Source organism: Myotis davidii, unplaced genomic scaffold, assembly GCF_000327345.1.
Source record: "Myotis davidii unplaced genomic scaffold, ASM32734v1 scaffold1113, whole genome shotgun sequence".
Classification (NCBI taxonomy): Eukaryota; Metazoa; Chordata; class Mammalia; order Chiroptera; family Vespertilionidae; genus Myotis; species Myotis davidii.
This window is the reverse complement of record NW_006284942.1, coordinates 505,364-522,916: the sequence shown is the minus strand read 5'-3', so window position 1 is coordinate 522,916 and position 17,553 is coordinate 505,364. Positions and strand designations below refer to the sequence as shown.

General features: G+C 47.5%; 1 protein-coding gene across 1 annotated transcript in view; it reads right to left on the bottom strand.

The window, feature by feature from the left end:
* Positions 1-6,444: 6,444 nt before the first annotated feature.
* Positions 6,445-17,553, bottom strand: part of DHX35 (DEAH-box helicase 35) — a 61,521-nt gene continuing 50,412 nt past the window's right edge. The window contains exons 20-24 of the mRNA XM_006755229.2: positions 17,020-17,149; positions 14,603-14,684; positions 12,589-12,660; positions 11,886-11,997; positions 6,445-7,597 (exon numbers count right to left, since the gene is read on the bottom strand). Coding sequence (XP_006755292.1) covers positions 7,553-7,597; positions 11,886-11,997; positions 12,589-12,660; positions 14,603-14,684; positions 17,020-17,149 — 441 coding nt within the window. The 3' untranslated portion in view covers positions 6,445-7,552. The remainder of the gene's footprint in view (positions 7,598-11,885; positions 11,998-12,588; positions 12,661-14,602; positions 14,685-17,019; positions 17,150-17,553) is intronic.

Sequence of the window (17,553 nt, the reverse complement as noted above, 5' to 3'; positions counted from 1 at the left end):
CAACTGTGGGTGTGTGCCTGATGCCACCACTCACCTGGAGTGTCCAACAGTCATGCACACCCTCTGCTCGCACTCACTCCCCTGGGAGGCCCCAGTCCAGGCCTGTGTGGACGTCTCCCAGACATAATCCTCCTTCAGCTCAGGCCCAGGTACCTCTGTCCATGTGGGACCCTCATCACTGCATCCGGTTCTTTGTGTGTGTGGGGGGGGGAGGGGGGAAGGGGGGGTGTCTTCATATCTCTCATTTAATTACTAATAAGAGGAGTCCTTTGTGTGGGGTCAATCATGGCACCTGGGAGGCTAGGGCAGGTATGGAGGGAGGGGCCTTCTGTGACTCAATCGGGCTGAGCAATTCCTGGCCCCAGTGACACTGACTCCAGCACAGCATGCTCATGAATAAGTGAATGTCATGTGGTTATCCATCCTCCCTTTACAGATAAAAAGACTGAGATAAGATGGAAGTGGTATCTTGCCAAGGGTCACAAAGTTATCCAATCCCTCCTCCAGACACAGAGGAGGATATTCTGAGTGATTCCATTGATATGAATATCTAGAAAAGATAAAACCACTTTGGAGTGAGGTAGTGATGCCTGAGGCTGGAAGGTGGGGGTGGGGTTACTAGAGAAGATGATCAGTTTTTGGATGGGATGTTCTGTATTTGATTTTGTGATCATTTTGAAAAGGAAAATAGGGGGCGGTGCATGCAACCTAGTTCAGTATCTGGTTAAAACTGGAGTCTTCCCCACTCTGACTGACGGTGGGCAATGCTGGAGAGCCTAACCCCAGGGCCCTGCCACAGCTGACTTGGGTGGAGCTGGGGAGCATGCCCCCAAGGCCCCCACCAAGACTGATTTGGGCTGAGCTGCGGGGACCCTCAGGGGCCATCACAGGAGGAGATATATAGGTCAGAGCCTCCCCACGAGTTCAGTTCAGGCTTTGGATCCGGAATTCCCCTGGACTAGCAGATCTGCAAAATAGAGGTTAAACTTTCCTCCGTCAGTGCTGGCTGATCGTTTTCCCTTGCATTCTGCCTCAACAATTTGTGGCGTATATATTTGTCAAAATTGAACTATCCAATTAAAATGCATGCATTTATCCTATGTAAATTATACCTCAATTGTTACAGAAGACCAAAGGAATACCAAGCACGCTTCCTAGAGAAAGGGAGGAACCCAGTTTATTAACACTAGTGGACTCTGGGAATCATTTCCAAATCAGAGTGAAGAAACATGCAGAGAGCCTGTCTATATATATCCCGCTGGGGTCTTTGTCTTGCAGACATGCCCCCTGCCCCCTTCAGGGCCCTGCAGGAAGGCTCCCAGGTGTCCGCCCTGGCACCGCATAACAACACTCCCCCACCCCCCTACCGCCCACCCTCCGCCCCGCCCAGGGCAGTGCATTGTTCACAGTTCCATGGCCTCTGCATTTAGATAACAAGTTCTGCAAGACCAGTTTCCTCCTCACAGTAAGGGTTGTTTTGTTTTATTGAAGTTTTAAAATCTGGTCTCCTGCCTCAGATTTCAGTGCTTTCACCCCCATCACGCAGGAGACACCAGGTGTGTTGTCACTAGGTGTCTGTGTGGATGCAAGTTATTCATGGCACCCAGTGGGTGTTAGAATCCCATCTGGGCACAAACCAGGAGAGGCTATGGCAGTGCAGGGACGTTTACCCTAATTCTGGCTGGAACAACGGATTAACCAGTTGGCAAAAATCAAATGTAAAAAATCTTACTCCACCTGGGCCCACTCAGATCTGGGCCAGGCATGGTCAGTCCAGGAAGCTGACCTTGGTTTATAAATCTGGGAACGGGAGGCCTGCCCTGTCTCCCTCGACGCTGGTTTCCACGACCCCACTCACCCCTGGGTCTGTCACTGTTCCAGAATCTGCCCTCCTGAGTCCGAGGCCCATGCCAGGCTGATTTATAATACCTTTCTCCGAGCCATGAACATTGCAGAGTAAGACTTAAATTTAACAAGTTCCCTGGTGGCCTCTTCCAATTTGCAAGTTGCCTCACTAACCTGGCCCAGATTTCTCCTCCCTGCGAGGCAATTCTTGGAAAACCAGACCCCAGTGCCGATTAAGAGGCTTCTAAACGACCAGCCAGCCCGTGGTGGTGAGAGCAGGAGCCGCACGGGGGCAGCCAATGCGGCTGAAGTTTATATGCTCCCTGGGTGGTAAAAGATTACCCAGGGATTTTCAAAGCCTTGGCATATCCTGTTCTTTTTAGCCTCAATGATCCAGGCCAGTGCTGAGGGCAAGAAGGTTCCGGAAGTACAGTGCCATGAGCTGAAGTAAAGGGACCACAGGCCCCGCGGATTGAGAACATGAATTCCATCTTAAGGATGCCGATCGGCAGGAAGGACTCACAACGGCATCCTCTGTCCTACGAGTTCCTGTCTTGGAAATCTGGATGACCTGTGTCCAGATAAATCCCACGAGCTACCCACTTTATTTCCTCTCCTCACTCCCATCCTCCCCTACCTTCTTCAGGCAACCCTTCTACTGTGTATCTGTTGGTTTGTATGTGTTTTTGCAAACGCAGTTTCTTATGTGTACATATTTTTAGTGTCTGTAAATGATAAAGTGCCGGGAGCCGGTCCATCCTTGCTGTTTCAAGGGACCTGGCGTATATGGCATACTGTTCTTAATATGTTTGGTCACCTTCTTGGCACTATGTGTTTTAACCAAGGTCACCTCTCTGAGAAAGGTTGTTTCCCCAGGTAGGGATTTTCCCCTGAAGTTAGGGCGGGAATAAAACCTCTTAACTGCCAGGCGGGTTGGCGGGGGATCCTGGACAGAACCTGGCTGTGGAGCTTGGTTGGAGAGCCTAGACAGAGCCTGGCGACCGAGCCTGGCTGGAGAGCCTGGGCCGAGCCTGACGGGGGAGCCTGGCGAGAGAACATGGCTACAGAACTTGGCTGGAGGACCTGGAGAACCTGGCTGGAGAAACTAGCAAGAGAACATGGACACAGAACTTGGCTGGAGATTGTGGCTAGAGATCCTGGCAAGGCTGCTGATCAACTGAACGCTGTCTCTGTGTCATTCCTTCTTCGCCGACTCCGTCCACACCTTTGGGGACCCCTGGACCCGCTGGGGTTGGACCCCGGCATCGATGTTGTTGCTAGTTCTCACCCGAGGATATATTTTGCCATTTATTTTTAGGGAGAGTGGATGAGAGGAAGACAGAAACATCAAGCTGGGGAGGAGCCTGCAACCAAGGTACGTACGTGCCCTTGATCGGAATCTAACCTGGGACCCTTTTGGTCCACGGACTGATGCTCTATCCACTTAGCCAAATCAGCTAGGGCTAAAAATACTTTTTAAAAACAGTATAAAAAAGAAGCAACTTCATGATTTAAAAAAAAAAAAAAAGGGAAGGGGGGGGGGGGCTGGTCTTTGTGGCCATTTTGGGGGGATCATCCTGTGCACCAAAAGGTTGCCAATTGGTTTGTTTGTCGATTCCCTGTCAGGGCACACGCCTGGGTTGTGGGCTCAATCCCCACAGGGGGTGTGCAGGAGGCAGCCGATTGATGTTATGCTCCCCGACTGATGTTTTTCTTTCTCCCTCTCCGTTCTTCTCTCACCAAAAATCAATAAAAATATTCTTTTAAAGGCGGGGAAAATAATGCAGAAGTCAAAGAGGTAAAAATAAGGGATGAAGGATACTCACAAGTGGAAACAACAACAAAACACAACAAAGAAGAGCTAAGAGTAAACACAGTAACTATGCTAGGTGAACCCAACTGTACTTTCAAACAGAAAACAAAGCAAGTGGGAATGGAGCGAGAATAACCGAGTGAAGGCGGACTGCAGCAGGGTCCAGACGCAGTAGTCCAGAGGCAGGAAGGGGCCTGTGCTACCACCTTTGAATCATGTCAGGTTTCGCCCATCAGCCTGGGGCCAGACAGTATTCAGAGGTGCTGCCCAGGCTCTGGGGCAGCAGCTGTGCTCGACTCTCACCTGGCTATGGAGACTCTGGGCATCACCACTGAGCCCTCCCCACCACACCCACTCCCTCCTGAACCTCCCACCTCCTTTGCTTGCTCATTGCCTTCAGTAGAACCCGCCAGGCCACAGGCCAGGGGAAATGCTGCATCAGGAATCTGGCAGGCAAGGAGGCAGCCGTTTGGACAAGTCTAATGCCACCCAACAGTGCACCAGGTACCAGCTCCATGATGCGCCAGGGATGGCAGAATGTGGTCTTGTCAGAGGGAGCAGACTGAGGACCCAGGGACAAGCCCTCTCCAGGCCTGCCAGGCAGACTCCAGCTCCTCCCACGGAGTGGCCAGCTGTGTCCCAAACGATGTAATCGGTTGTTACCAGTTTCCATGACAGAAAAAAATAGATTAAGCTGACAGGAAATCCAGAGTTCCCTCACCCCTTCAGCACAAGTTGGAAGGCCGAGGAAAAATCCAGATGAGTCATCGGAGAGTGGAAATCCTAGTCTTACCTAACAGGACAGTAAGCGATAAGGGGCCGAGTCCTGCTCATTTGAGTCCTTCCAATTATGCAAAGACAAGAGTCCCCCAGCTGCACCCGCTCGTTGGAATTTCAGGTGCCTGGCAGGGCAGACCCACTTTCCTGGCCCTGACGCTTGGTGCTGGTGTTGCCAGCTCGCCCCCAGTCCGCTCAGCCCACCACCCCAGTGGTTCCCAGACTTGGGGATTTCATCAGCCAGGGGTTGTTTTTGTTTTGATTGGTTTTTAATTAGGAGACTGATGTAAGATTGTTAGTATTTAATTGTTCCAAGGAAAACATTTTTTTAGCTACCATCATTTTCTAAAAGAAAGAACATTTTCAAACCAGAGACTAGATGGTCTTTTAGGTAGAATAACTTTGAGCCTCATGAAATGCTCATGATCCAAGTTACTCATTTTGACAGGAAAGTTGAGAAAAAACAGTGCCCACCACCAGGACCTGCCTGGAGCCAAATTCCAACCACGGACCATGAGGCCTGTCCTGGAGCTACTGGACCAGGCCTCGGAGTGGGAGGGTCTGCCGCTTGCAAAGCTCCAGCCACATGGTTCTAACATGGTGGCCTCATGGCCGTGCTGACTTAGGGGCTTCAGTCCTGTGCCTCCCCCATCAAACCTGTGAAATGGCTGGAAAGCGGAGCTGAGAACAGGACAGGATGCCAGGGAGCTGTGTAAATGGCAGCACCTGGGCCACCAAGTGAAAGCAGCGCTGGCCACAGGCTGTGCTGAGGCCAGAACAGTAGCAGACAGGAGTGTGGGCTGGGGCCTGTGCCACTCTTAAGTTCATGGCCGAGGGAAACACTCCACTGGGGAGGACAGGCAGGCAGACGGGGCAGAATGTGAGCACCCTCGGTACATTCACAAGGTCTTGTAGAGGGGAAGCGTCCTTTGGCTGCAGCCCTGGCCTCTGCAGTCTCTGCCACTATTCCTGTCGCCCTCCTCTGTGCTGGCCCAACATCCCCGCCCCATCCCTGTGCCATGCACACACTGAGGCCTTCGCCCACCACTTGCTGACTGAACGACCAGCAGGAGGCCTGGCTGGCCCAGGGGACTCCTTGGGAGACCAGCCATGGGACAGAACCTCAGGGCATGAGCCACAGGCACAGAAAGCTCCAGTCTCTGAGCCTACAGGACCTCACTGTCCACGCGTTCTCCAGCACAGACGTCCCTCCACCTCCCCGCAGCAGAAGAAGACACTGCAGTGTTGGAGAAATTTCACTCTTGATTTTGAAAATCCATGCTGAGCCTGAGGGTTCTAACTCTTGTGGAGCTGCTTGGGGACAGTCTTGTGAGTTGCTAGGTGATCAGGCCCTGCTGGCCGTTGTCTCGTCTCAGCCAGGCCAGGACATCACTCCTTGACAAGGTGTGTGGTTCTTCAGATGCCCGTGAAGGCTGTGGCTTTACAGTGACAGCCCCCGACGGTGACGAGTTCTCCACACACTGTGGATTCAGCATAACAGCTCAGACGCCTACCCCGGGGCGGCGCTCTCTGAGGTGGATGTAGGCAGATGTGCTCAGGACCAGACACCCACAGGCAGAGGCGGCCAGTGCCACCAGGCTCCCCCAGGCTGCGTCCCCCACCATGGCCTCTCATTTTGGATCTCTGGTCTCACTCAGAGGGTGTGGTTCCTCCACACTTTCCTCCTTCCACCCCAACAGAAGCTTATGGGGACCAGCCCTGGCCCTAAATTCAGACTTTCTCCAAGTAGGTACTTCAGACCTCTCTACAGGAAGACCCCAATTGAACACTGGCAAGAATTCTTGGGACTTCATTTAAACTGCGTTCCATGGTTTGCTGTAGTGAGGCCTTGAGGGCATGTGGTCATGTGACCTTGCTGGGTGGCTTCCTTGTCTACCTGGCCCCTAAAGCCGCCGCATGCCACCGCATCAGGTTTCTTAGCTAATGTCAGGCCCTCACTCAGGAGAATGAAGTGGACCATCTTAAAACACAGACCATGAGAACTGGGGTGGAAGGGAATACATTTACTTTAGATATAAAGGCTTACTATTATTAACAGGTTATCACTATTATTAACACGTTTTAAAAAATGGAAATAAAAATGGCATACACGTTTGGTGCCAAAGTGGCAGGTACATACTAAGGTCAGTATAAAAATAAACTTTCACACTACATGTTCTTAAAATAAACGTCATTGAAACAGGAAGGTGATCAAATCTGGACAGGTCACATGTTGAAGTGCCAACCTCTCAGCAAAGAAGCCTGGGCAGCAATGAGACCAGTGCCTGCTGGAAGAGCCGCCCACGTTCTCGCAAGAACCCAGCAAACGAACAAAAACAAATGCATAAGTTCTGTTCCTGAGCTAGAGAAGCTGAGAGTCTCTACGCTGCTGGTAGCTCCTGCCGCAGAGGGTCCCCGGTGGGGCTGAGCTGATGGGTGTTCACGAGTGCTCTGCTGGTGGCAGGGGACGTGGTATCCTACAAGCGGAGAAAGCTAGTCCACTTCTGTAACAAAGAACGGTGCTTGAGTCCTCTCCGTCATCACCAATCCTTGTGAGTTTTCTGGCCGTAGATAAACAGGAACGTGCGCAAAAGGGGGGACCAGAAGCTGCTTGGTCCGGGAACCCTCGGTGATTTTGGTGGAAATCACAGCGTTTCCGGGGTCTCTCCCTCCGGAGATGCACAGATTCCCATCTGGCCCTCACTAGTCGACACAGCTGTGCCCCCCAGGAGAGAACAAAGCCAGCCCAGCAAACCCTCTGTGCACTCGACATGGTGCCTCGGCCGGCAGTGGCTCACTTTCCTCCTCCGTCCCCATTAGCTGGGCCAGGACGGCGTGCCTGTGGGAAGTGGCAGGCTGGTCAGTGAGGGTGCCGAGTGACCAAAGAGCAAAGCCCTGACAACCCCCGCTCTGCCTGGGTGCAGCACGGCAGGGTGCCTGCCCACGCACAACTCCTCCGGGATCCCAGCGAGGAATGCAATGCTGAGGGGAGCGGGAAGAATGGGCAACGGCCCCCATCAGAGCAGCTGAAGGTCCACATGAGCCAAGGACAGCTCACTGCGCCCCGAGCTGGGAGAAGCAGCATGGAGGAGCGGGCCCCAAGCAGCCCAGCTCTGCTCACTGGTCTTGGACCTTGGCCCTTTTAGCTTTGAGGGACAGGTGCTGCAAGAGAAAAGAGAACCTCGTAAGTGGGGCTGGTTAGACAAAGAAACCAGACTTCAACAGCAGTCCCAGAGAAATAACCAAATCAGAGCTTCCATCCGGTTCACACCTTCTCGGTTAGTGCCGTGCCCCTCAGGCATCTTCAGGAGAAAAGCACAAGTAAGCAAAGGGAACGCCTGCAGTAAGCCGCACAGCCCGAGGCCCGCCCGCCAGGGCTCAACCTGGGCACACAGGCTGTGAAGATGCTGTCAGAGAGACGCGGTCTCCCTCTGCCCAGTCCTCAGGACAGCACTGCAGCCAAACACCTGTGCCCAGGGGACTGGCTCAGGCTGGACATCACCTCGTTTCCATGAAATCCTTAAGAATGGTCAGGGAGAAGGTATCGTCTCTCGAGGAACAGGAACAAGGCGACACATTTTACCGAGTGTCTCAGATGCAGGCACCTGTGCTCCAGGCCCCAGGAAAAGTGACAGGTTTTTCCTTCAGAAATGTTGCTCTCTACCAGCATAAATAACATAGAAAGCATAGCATGATAATCATGGGCATCAGATAATAGGACTGACGGAGATAAACATTCTAAGGCAGCGATTTTCAACCTTTTGCATCTCATGGTACCTTTGCATCTCTGAAATTCTGCAGCACACCAAAAAATATAATTTTTGCTGATCTGACAAAAAATAGGTATAATTTTGACCCATTAACACCGGAAATCTGACAAAAAATAGGTATAATTTTGATCCATTAACACCGGACAGCTATTGTGTTGGCTGCTGTCATTTTTTTTATTTGACATTCTAAGGGAGAAGAGGTCAGTGCACCTGACTAGTCAGGTATCGTGTGTTTTGGTTGTGTTTTTTTTTAAATATACTTTTATTGATTTCAGAGAGGAAGGGAGAGGGAGAGATAGAAACATCAATGATGATAGAGAATCATTGATTGGCTGCCTCCTACATGCCCCCCACTGGGGATAGAGCCCACAACCCAGGCATGTGCCCTTGATCAGAATCGAACCTGGGACCTTTCAGTCCACAGGCCGACGCTCTATCCACTGAACCAAACCGGCTAGGGCAGGTATTATGTGTTATTAAAATTCTTACAGCACACTAGTTAAAAATCGCTGTTCCAAGGTAAAGCCCAAAGTGCTAGAAATCCTAAAATATGCATTTACGACAAAGTGTGTAAACGTAAGTTTTAAATAAAGAACTTCAGTTCACCAACTGGGGTATCTCTGATACCCCCTTAATAATCATAAACAAACAACCAAGAGATACCTAAGGCACGTCACCCTAACACATGGTGAGATCTTCACTGGAGGAGTTCCAGCCCTGACTGCCAACAGGGCCGGCCTGTCATCCCCCAAACCCCGGGTTCAGTGCCCAAACCCCATTTCCCAGCACACCCACTGACTCGAGACAGCGATCCCCATGGCCGACAGAGAACTGCCTGCGGCCCTGGAGAACGCAGGGTGCCAAAGGAGACACAGCACACCAGCGAGCACGACAGAGGACTGTGTGGACAGGACACGTGTGAATTTCTAACTGCTTATGCCCAAGAAAGGACCAGTGTAGGCTCTTGCAAAGGTGCTGGTTTAGAGGTTTTCCCCAGACTCCAAAGCTATTTCTAAGAATCAGGGGGGAAAATTAAAAATTAAGGTCTGGAGGGAAATCTCTGAACGGGTCACCCTGTTTTTCTCTCTGGCTGTGGGTCTTGTTGAATTTTTCTCAATTTTCTCACTTCACTTGATGTGACCCCTACCACTAACATTAGACACTCCACAGCCTTAGCTTGGGAATGGGAGATGACATCACCATGCCTGTGGACCATTTTTGGTGCTCATTTCTGGGAAGAATGTTGAGTCTAAACAAAGCCGACTCCAGACCATTTCAGGCCTCTTTACAAGGGGAGAGTGACACTGAAAATCAACGGTAATGGAAAGTCATCTAAGGTGCCAGGAACAGAGCCGGGCATGTGGGTGGGCCTTGGGCAGTCACGAGGTGCTACGCTGTGTTCAACAGGCGCATCTACCATCCATGGGCACCACTGAGGTCTGCAGGGCTCTTGGAGAAAGCAATTCATTTTGGACTAAAAGTTAACAGCGGTACCTTTGGACTGTCTAGTTAGGAGGGGCTGTGGTTCTTGGGGAATTTCAGGGCCTCGCCTGTACAGTAAGGTTGGTGAACCAGGCGATTTCTAAAGGTCCCCGCCTCTCTAAAAATAACTGATCACACAATGATCAGAGTAGAGCTGCTGAGCTGAAAAGCAGGCATCTGGAGAGAAGAGACAAGTATGGAAATTCGTGTTGTCATTTTCTTTAAACTTCTGGGGCTATTTGCTCTTTAACTTTGTATCTTTGAGCTGAGAAGGGAAAATGACTCAGCTTCGAGGTAATTCTGTTCAGCAGTAGCCTTCGGCTCTTTAGGGTTCTCCTCTAACTGCTTGCACCTCATCCCTTTAACAAGCATGTGTACAGCTGTCCATTCTTCCCAACTTCTTTGCCTTTCTAATCACTTCTCTTGGACTTTCCATCTGAGAGGTTTTAAAGGAAAATACTTTCTTTCACTTTAGTTTAATCTATTCTGTCAGCCCAACTACGGAGACACCACATTCTGCGCTGTTATCAGTCCCTGCAGCTGGTCTCATTTTGGACTGAAATATCTTTATGAGGAAATGCTTGAAATGTTTTTTTGTTTAATTGGATAAGATTTAAATATTGTAAGAAAATATTAAAAAGACAATTGCCCTTTATATTGCAAGAGAGATAGATGAGATTCTTCCATTTACAGCAGTGGTTCTCAACCTTCCTAATGTTGCGACCCTTTAATTCAGTTCCTCAGGTTGTGGTGACCCCCAACCATAAAATTATTTTCGTTGCTACTTCATAACTGTGATTTTGCTACTGTTATGAATCGTAATATAAATATCTGATATGCAGGATGTATTTTCATTGTTACAAATTGAACATAATTAAAGCATAGTGATTAATCACAAAAACAATATGTAATTATCTATGTGTTCTCCGATGGTCTTAGGCGACCCCTGTGAAAGGGTCGTTCAACCCCCAAAGAGGTCGCGACCCACAGTTTGAGAACCGCTGTTTTACAGGGTCACAACTCAGATGTTCCTGGGAGCTGAACAAGGGAAGCCAGGGCTGCACGGTGATGCCTGGAGGGTCCTTCCTAGCAGGCCGTCCTTCTTCAGGCCTGTTGTTGCTGCCACCGCAGACACTCAAGCTCCACGTAGGCAGATACTTCTGCTTTCAAGAGAAACCTGAGGTGGCACCTCATTTTGATTTGCGTCTCTCCATGGACACAGACGATAGGGGAGTGAAGGCCTGGGATGAGGGGGTGGGGCAGGCTGGGAGAGGTCAATGAGGGAAAAAGGGGACATATGTAATACTTTCAACAATACAGATTTTTAAAAAAAGGAACCTGTAATCTATATTTAATGTGAAATCTCCCAATTTTTAAATGTACCAATTTTGGGTTGAAAACACTGCCGTCTGGTTATAACCCTGATGAAGTTACAGGTTTTAGACTTTCCCTCTGAGGTAAATGATGGTGAAAACCAGATAAAATATCCGATGCAAATGTTTTCAGGCACTGGGCAACAGACAGCACAGGGCACAATCCTGCAGAAGGAGGAAACCCAAGGTGAGCTCCATATTCACCCCAGGTCTCTGCCTGGCTCTGCAAACCTTGGCACACAGAAGCATGTACATCCTAAATAGAGAACAGTGTGCAGGACAGAGGAGACAGGTGAGGAGAGTCCAGGAAGCCTGAGACAGCTGGAATTCACGGACCAGGTCATAAGAAAGGGAACAGCTCCAGAAATCTCCATGGGGCCACCCTTGAGTCTTTGGCTAAGTACTAAGCTGCACATGTGCAAGCTTAGATTCAATGAGGCTGGCCAACAAAAGTGGTTGGGAGTTGTGAGCTGACTGGGAGAGTCTGGAGGTCTGGACAGTATGGAGACACTGGAGTTCTGACCACAGTGCAAAGACCTCATTAAATACCGTAGGCATTCAGTTGAGACATCAAAAAGTCATCATGTCATGGGAGTATGGCTACTTTAGACCAGTCCTACTAAAGACTAAAATCAAGCCTCACTGAAAGTAAACTATAAGCAAGTACTTTACCCAGAATGGTCAGAGGATATAGTAATGGCCATTTCACCTTACGTCCTATTAAGGGGATAATTTCCGGCAGTGAATTGGGGAATAAGTGTGTGTCTAAAAATATGAAGAGGCAGGTTAACAAGCAATTTTGGGGGACAGACTCTTTATTCCTACCGTTCCTTGTTGATAAAAGTGTGGAGCCAGCTCCAACAGCCAAGCAGATTCAATAGCAGTGACATCTCTCATATAATACTTGGAGGTTTGTATAACTTCATTGTAGATAACCCTGAAACAGGAAAGAAACATGAGCTAATTTCCTATATCTTCTGATGAGAGTCAGAAATCACCATTAGAACTGATCACCTTTACTAGGTGTGTATCCTGTGTGCCAGGCACTATATTCATAAACGCACTGTGAATAAGAGTGTGTCTGTTTCACAGATGAGACTTAGGTCCTACATGATTTCTGAAACATCTCAGCCATCCCTGACTCTCCTTGGTACAGGAGGTGCCAACCTCAACTCTTCATACACCCCTCCATCAAAGTCCTTCTCCTAAGACACTGAAATCTGTGGTGTCTGTCTCTCCAAGATAACTAAATTCACCTGGACCTGAATTCATCTCCACACAGCTGTGCTCAGTGCAGGGTTTCATATGTTTGCTGAATGGATGAGTGAGTACAGGACCATCACCATTTGCTTAAGGGGCTCTCTGAGAGAGCAGAAATTCCATAAACGACCCAGGATAACAAAGTCAATAGCAAAGTGTCCTGGGCGCCTGTCCCAGGTGCTGTGCCAGGCAATAGGGGCCCAGAGATGAACAGAACTGGGCCTCTCCTTTGACACATTAAAGACTAAGAAGCAAGAGGGTGGCTTACCAGCGAGGGGGCTTCTCTGCATAGAGGACTGACGCAGGGTGGATGTGTAGTTCATGATCGTCACGGATGGTCCTTGTAAAACAGAAGAATTTTATCTGAAGCACATTATAAATACTTACAGCAAGACTCTCTGAGAGACATGTTTAATATTATTAAAAATGCATGCAGATTGTACTTCACAGGAACACAACTATTCTTTCCATCTTCTCTTATGCCCATCAAAGGCCCCTCCCCCACTGCCACCCCAGAAGTCAAGAATAAATCATGCAAACAAAAGAAGAAAAGAAAAGCAACACGTGGACATTCAGAAAAAAAGTTTAGAAATATATGACTCTGCCAATGCTTATGTTTGTCATTTGTAGGTTTTCTTTCAAAATAATTTCCTTGGAAACAAATAATATAAATTATTATTTCTATTAAACAAAGCTAAATACTAAAGACTATGGGGGAGATAATAAGGAAACAAGAAAGCTCAATATTGAAGTATCCATTTTGCTGAGAAAATATTTCAAATTCCAACTCAGATTTGACTCAATTTAATTAAAAAAAAACTTACTGAGCACACAACTGTCAATAAGATCCGATCACAAGGGAGCATTCACACATTCATAGATTAGGATGTCACTGCCTGAACCATAACCACAGTTTCTGTGGGTGCCAGGGATCTGTGTGTCAGGCAGGTGTTTCAAGCACCAGGACCGAGTTCCCCTCCAGCACCCGGGGTCCTAGCTGTCCTACTAGGCAGTCTGAGCTGACCGACACTGAACTTCGTCACAAAGAGACTCAGGACTGTGAAGCCTCCTATTTAACCTATGTTTTTGTTGAGGACACTGGAGAATTTTTTAAAATGCTACTAGAAATTGCTAATTAATACTGCTGAGGAGAACGGGGCAATCAAGGTGACAACAAAGTAATGGTGCTCCCTGGAGAGGATTAAAGGCCTCTCAGCGTTGCCTCCAACATGGACAGCTCAGCTTTGGGAGAGGAGCTCCTGTGATGGGCAAAGAATCATGATACTGACAGACTAGACTACTTGGCCTGGGGCGGCAAAAAGAACATAGCGGAGATAAATGTAAAGTGCTATACCTAGGTTCAAACTGATACTAGATGGAGGCTTGGTTTCCAAAAATGAAAAGGGGGGTGGGGGGTGGGGGTTCAATGCAACCCTGGATGTGTTAATAAAGCCCAGTATCCACAGCTGACCTCAAGGTAACAGGACTGAAATGTCCTCTGAGGGGAAAAAGCTAATGACAAACTAATATATGAAGGGAACCCAGAGAAGAGCTGGGGAGAAAGCCTTTTGACTGCTCCCTTATTAAGTAACAGATTGTTATGGTCGCCACACTTTAAACGGGCTACAGAGAAGTTATGAGACCAAAATGAGCTGAGAGGAAAGACAGACTAAAAGGAACAATTCAAAGTGGAATGATTTAGTTTGGAGAAGAAAAGTTAAGCTATACATTAACTTTTACTATATTTTAATACACTAAAGGCTGTTAGGTGGGCATCAACCACCAGTGATATTCTTTGCCTCGAAGCACAGGCTGCAGTCTGCAGTGGGGGGGCAGGTCCAGCACGTGAAGAAACACTGGCCAACATCCAAAGACCCCAATGTGGCCACAATGCACCGAGGTAAGTGGTGGCTCCAATCCTGCAATTCTCTAAAATTACCTGAGCTACCCAGTGACAAAAGTAACTCCTCTAGCAGAGCATCTTCAATGGTTCTTTCTAGTCCTAGTATTCTACTATTGGAATGGAAATGTGACAGCCTCCTGACTTGTAAATTATCATCCTTCTACAACATGTGGACTGAATATTTGAGAATCATTTCCATAAAGTTAAGAGACTTTGCTTAAAGCTATATAGCTAACAACTCACCTTTGGATAGAAGCACAATATAAATAAGAGAAAATCCTTTAATTTCTCTCCTTTTTCTGTACATCAGCTTTCTATGTGGTTTGGACATTTTTAAGATTTCTCCTTCAATAAACGACTTCATAAAGTATCATGTTACCTATAAGCTCCAGTAGAATGAAATCTTGCGGCATTGGCAAAGAATCCCGAAACGATGCACCTCAGAACCGGATCTGGATCACCTACACAAAGCAGCCAACAGAATGATGGATGAGACCCTCGCCTCTGTATACTCTGTGTGCTCACGCCTGTGCCGCAAGGCCCCACCCCAGGCTGCTTCGAACCACCTGGCAACCTGCAATGGCTGTTGAGGGAAACATGCTGAACTGTGCTGTGCCTTTAACTTGGGACCCAAACCTTCCTGGGCCACAGATGCCCAGACCAACGCTGGGCACCAGAACTTCAGAGAGCACTCCGCTGGCTGGCCAGTGACCTCAGGAACTCCTTTCTAGGAGAGCAGCTTGTGGGAATGATGCTCTTCTCACAAGACACAAACTGGGACACTCACATTACATTATTTCTGTGGTTATAAGCTACAGTGTGTAATTCTTCAATTTTCAAATTCCATTTTAATGGGTGTCTGTATTGCTACAGTAAACATCCTCCAAGGATAAAGACTTCCATTTATTAGATGATTCCCAAAGGATACATCCCAAGTTTTTGTGCAAACAGTGTCATTTATGTGTCTACTGACATACCATATTTCATCAATTCTAAGACTCACTCTTTTTTTATACTTTAACTCACTGAAATCAGGACAGCATTTTATAATTATAATTGGTAGCATCATTTTTCTTCCTTAGTGGCACATAAAATAATGACATGCCTTATTCATAATGGCATTTAGATTCAATGAAATACAGTTTGTTGATAAATAGGTACACAAAAAGGTAGTATAATTTACAAAATCAACAGTGTATGAGAATATCAGTTTTGCTGCATTTTTACCAGCAATGTTTTGACAAAAAAGTACCTCTTCTTTTTAGCACAGAATTGATGAATCTCAAATTTATACCTCTAACCACAATCTGATCCGAGAAGCAAGCCCTTGTTTCCAACTGGCCATGAGACATTTCCATGTAGAACAAAAGGGGTGAAAAAATGGTTCTTGGGGAGCAAGTGGGAGGAAATCTTGGATAGTACAGTACTTAAGGCCCTCAAAGTTCAATCCTTCCCTACAAAATCTTATTCCTAGTGGTTAATTTCTCTCATTACGAAGAATGTAATGTAACTTTTCTCTCGGGCGAGGGGTTGATCATGAAAAATAGGGTAAGAAACACAGACGCAGAAGACTGCAACCTCTCTGCTAGGTGACAGGCACTCAATCCCCAAGATACTCGCTGCCTCCTGGCCTCATTTTTCTCATCCATAAAATGGAGGTAACAACTGGATTGTTGTGCACATTAAAGGAATTAATATATGAAAACACTCCGGACACTGCCTGGCCCATTATAGGGAAGTACTAAGGGTGCTGAGAGTAGACCCCCAGAGTGCCTGGCACACTGTTGGTATTCAAAAGACAACTGCTGAATGGAGGAGTGCACGCGTCACTTCCTCAGAAGTGTAGCTTCTGAGCCACACACAGACCTCCCCTGCTGTAACCAACTGTGTCATCCTGAACTTAACTTCTCCCCAGGACTTGACATCTCAACTGTAATATAAAGTTTGGGTAATAATTCCCACACCTCGCAGAGTGGGAGACTGAGAGAACTGTAGGACCTCTGTCACAGTGTAATGTAACCCAGTGTGTCCCCACTTCATGGTAGTCACTGCCACTCCAGAGGCCAGAGATTGTGCCTTACACAGCACTTTCCGTCTCATCCTGGTGATGGCCCAGGTTAAACACACAGCACTTGCTTTAAAAATACTGTATTTGAGAGTAAAATGTAACTTATATGTCATAGCCATAAGTACTGTCCACTTAAAAGTAATTTTTCTTAGAAAGCCTCCAGGGGGAAATTAACTATATAATGTGCAATGATCTAAAGGTTAATGATTCTTTCTTTTTTTTTAATAATACATTTCTGGTTTGTTTGTTTTTTTAATATATTTTTATTGATTTCAGAGAGGAAGGAAGAGGGAGAGAGAGGCGGAAACATCCATGATGAAAGAAGAATCATGGATCGGCTACCTCCTGCACACCCTCTACTGGGGATCGAGCCCACAACCTGGGCATGTGCCCTTGACCGGAATCGAACCTGGGACCTTTCAGTTCGCAGGCCCATGCTCTATCCACTGAGCCAAACCAGCTAGGGCAGGTTAATGATTCTTTTTTTTTTTTTTTAGGTTAATGATTCTTAAGTGTTCTCAAGGCTTAGGAAAATTTTTTAGCAATAACCCTCGGACATAAAAATGAACCTCCTTAGAAAAAATATGCTACTTTTACACACAGCTTTTCACTGACACAGGTCCAGAACACACTGCACAGCCTCACACCACACCCACATGAGAACCCTAACAGTGCAGCTACACCAAGCAAAGAAAGGAACATCACCAGCAGTAGCAGCTTATTCTTACCTTCACTCGATTTCTTGGGCACTTGAAACTTGACAAGAAGCTTTTTCAACTGTTCTCTTACTGTCGCAGCTCTGACAAGACCCTTGTAATTCAGGAAATGTTCCTGACACCACTGAGAGTTCTTGTTGTGCTACAGAATAATCCAGAAGGGGGGAGAGTGAGGAAACCACAGACAGGTTCTTGATCACAGCTAGACTGTGAAGATCCTCATTTTCTCTTCCTGCACTTGCTCACTCAGTGGGACAAGATCTTCAGACCGAAACTGGCCCTTTTTTGGGCCAGATGTTGAGAGGCTGGCAAGCTCACCATCTGACTGCTCTTTGATCTCACTCTCTGCTTAAAGGGCAAATGAGAACTTAATGACAAGCAGAGCTGTCAATCTTAATGACAATCTTTTTTTTTTTAATATATTTTATTGAATTTTTACAGAGAGAAAGGGAGAGAGATAGAGAGTCAGAAACATCGATGAGAGAGAAACACCTATCAGCTGCCTCCTGCACATCTCCTACTGGGAATGTGCCCACAACCAAGGTA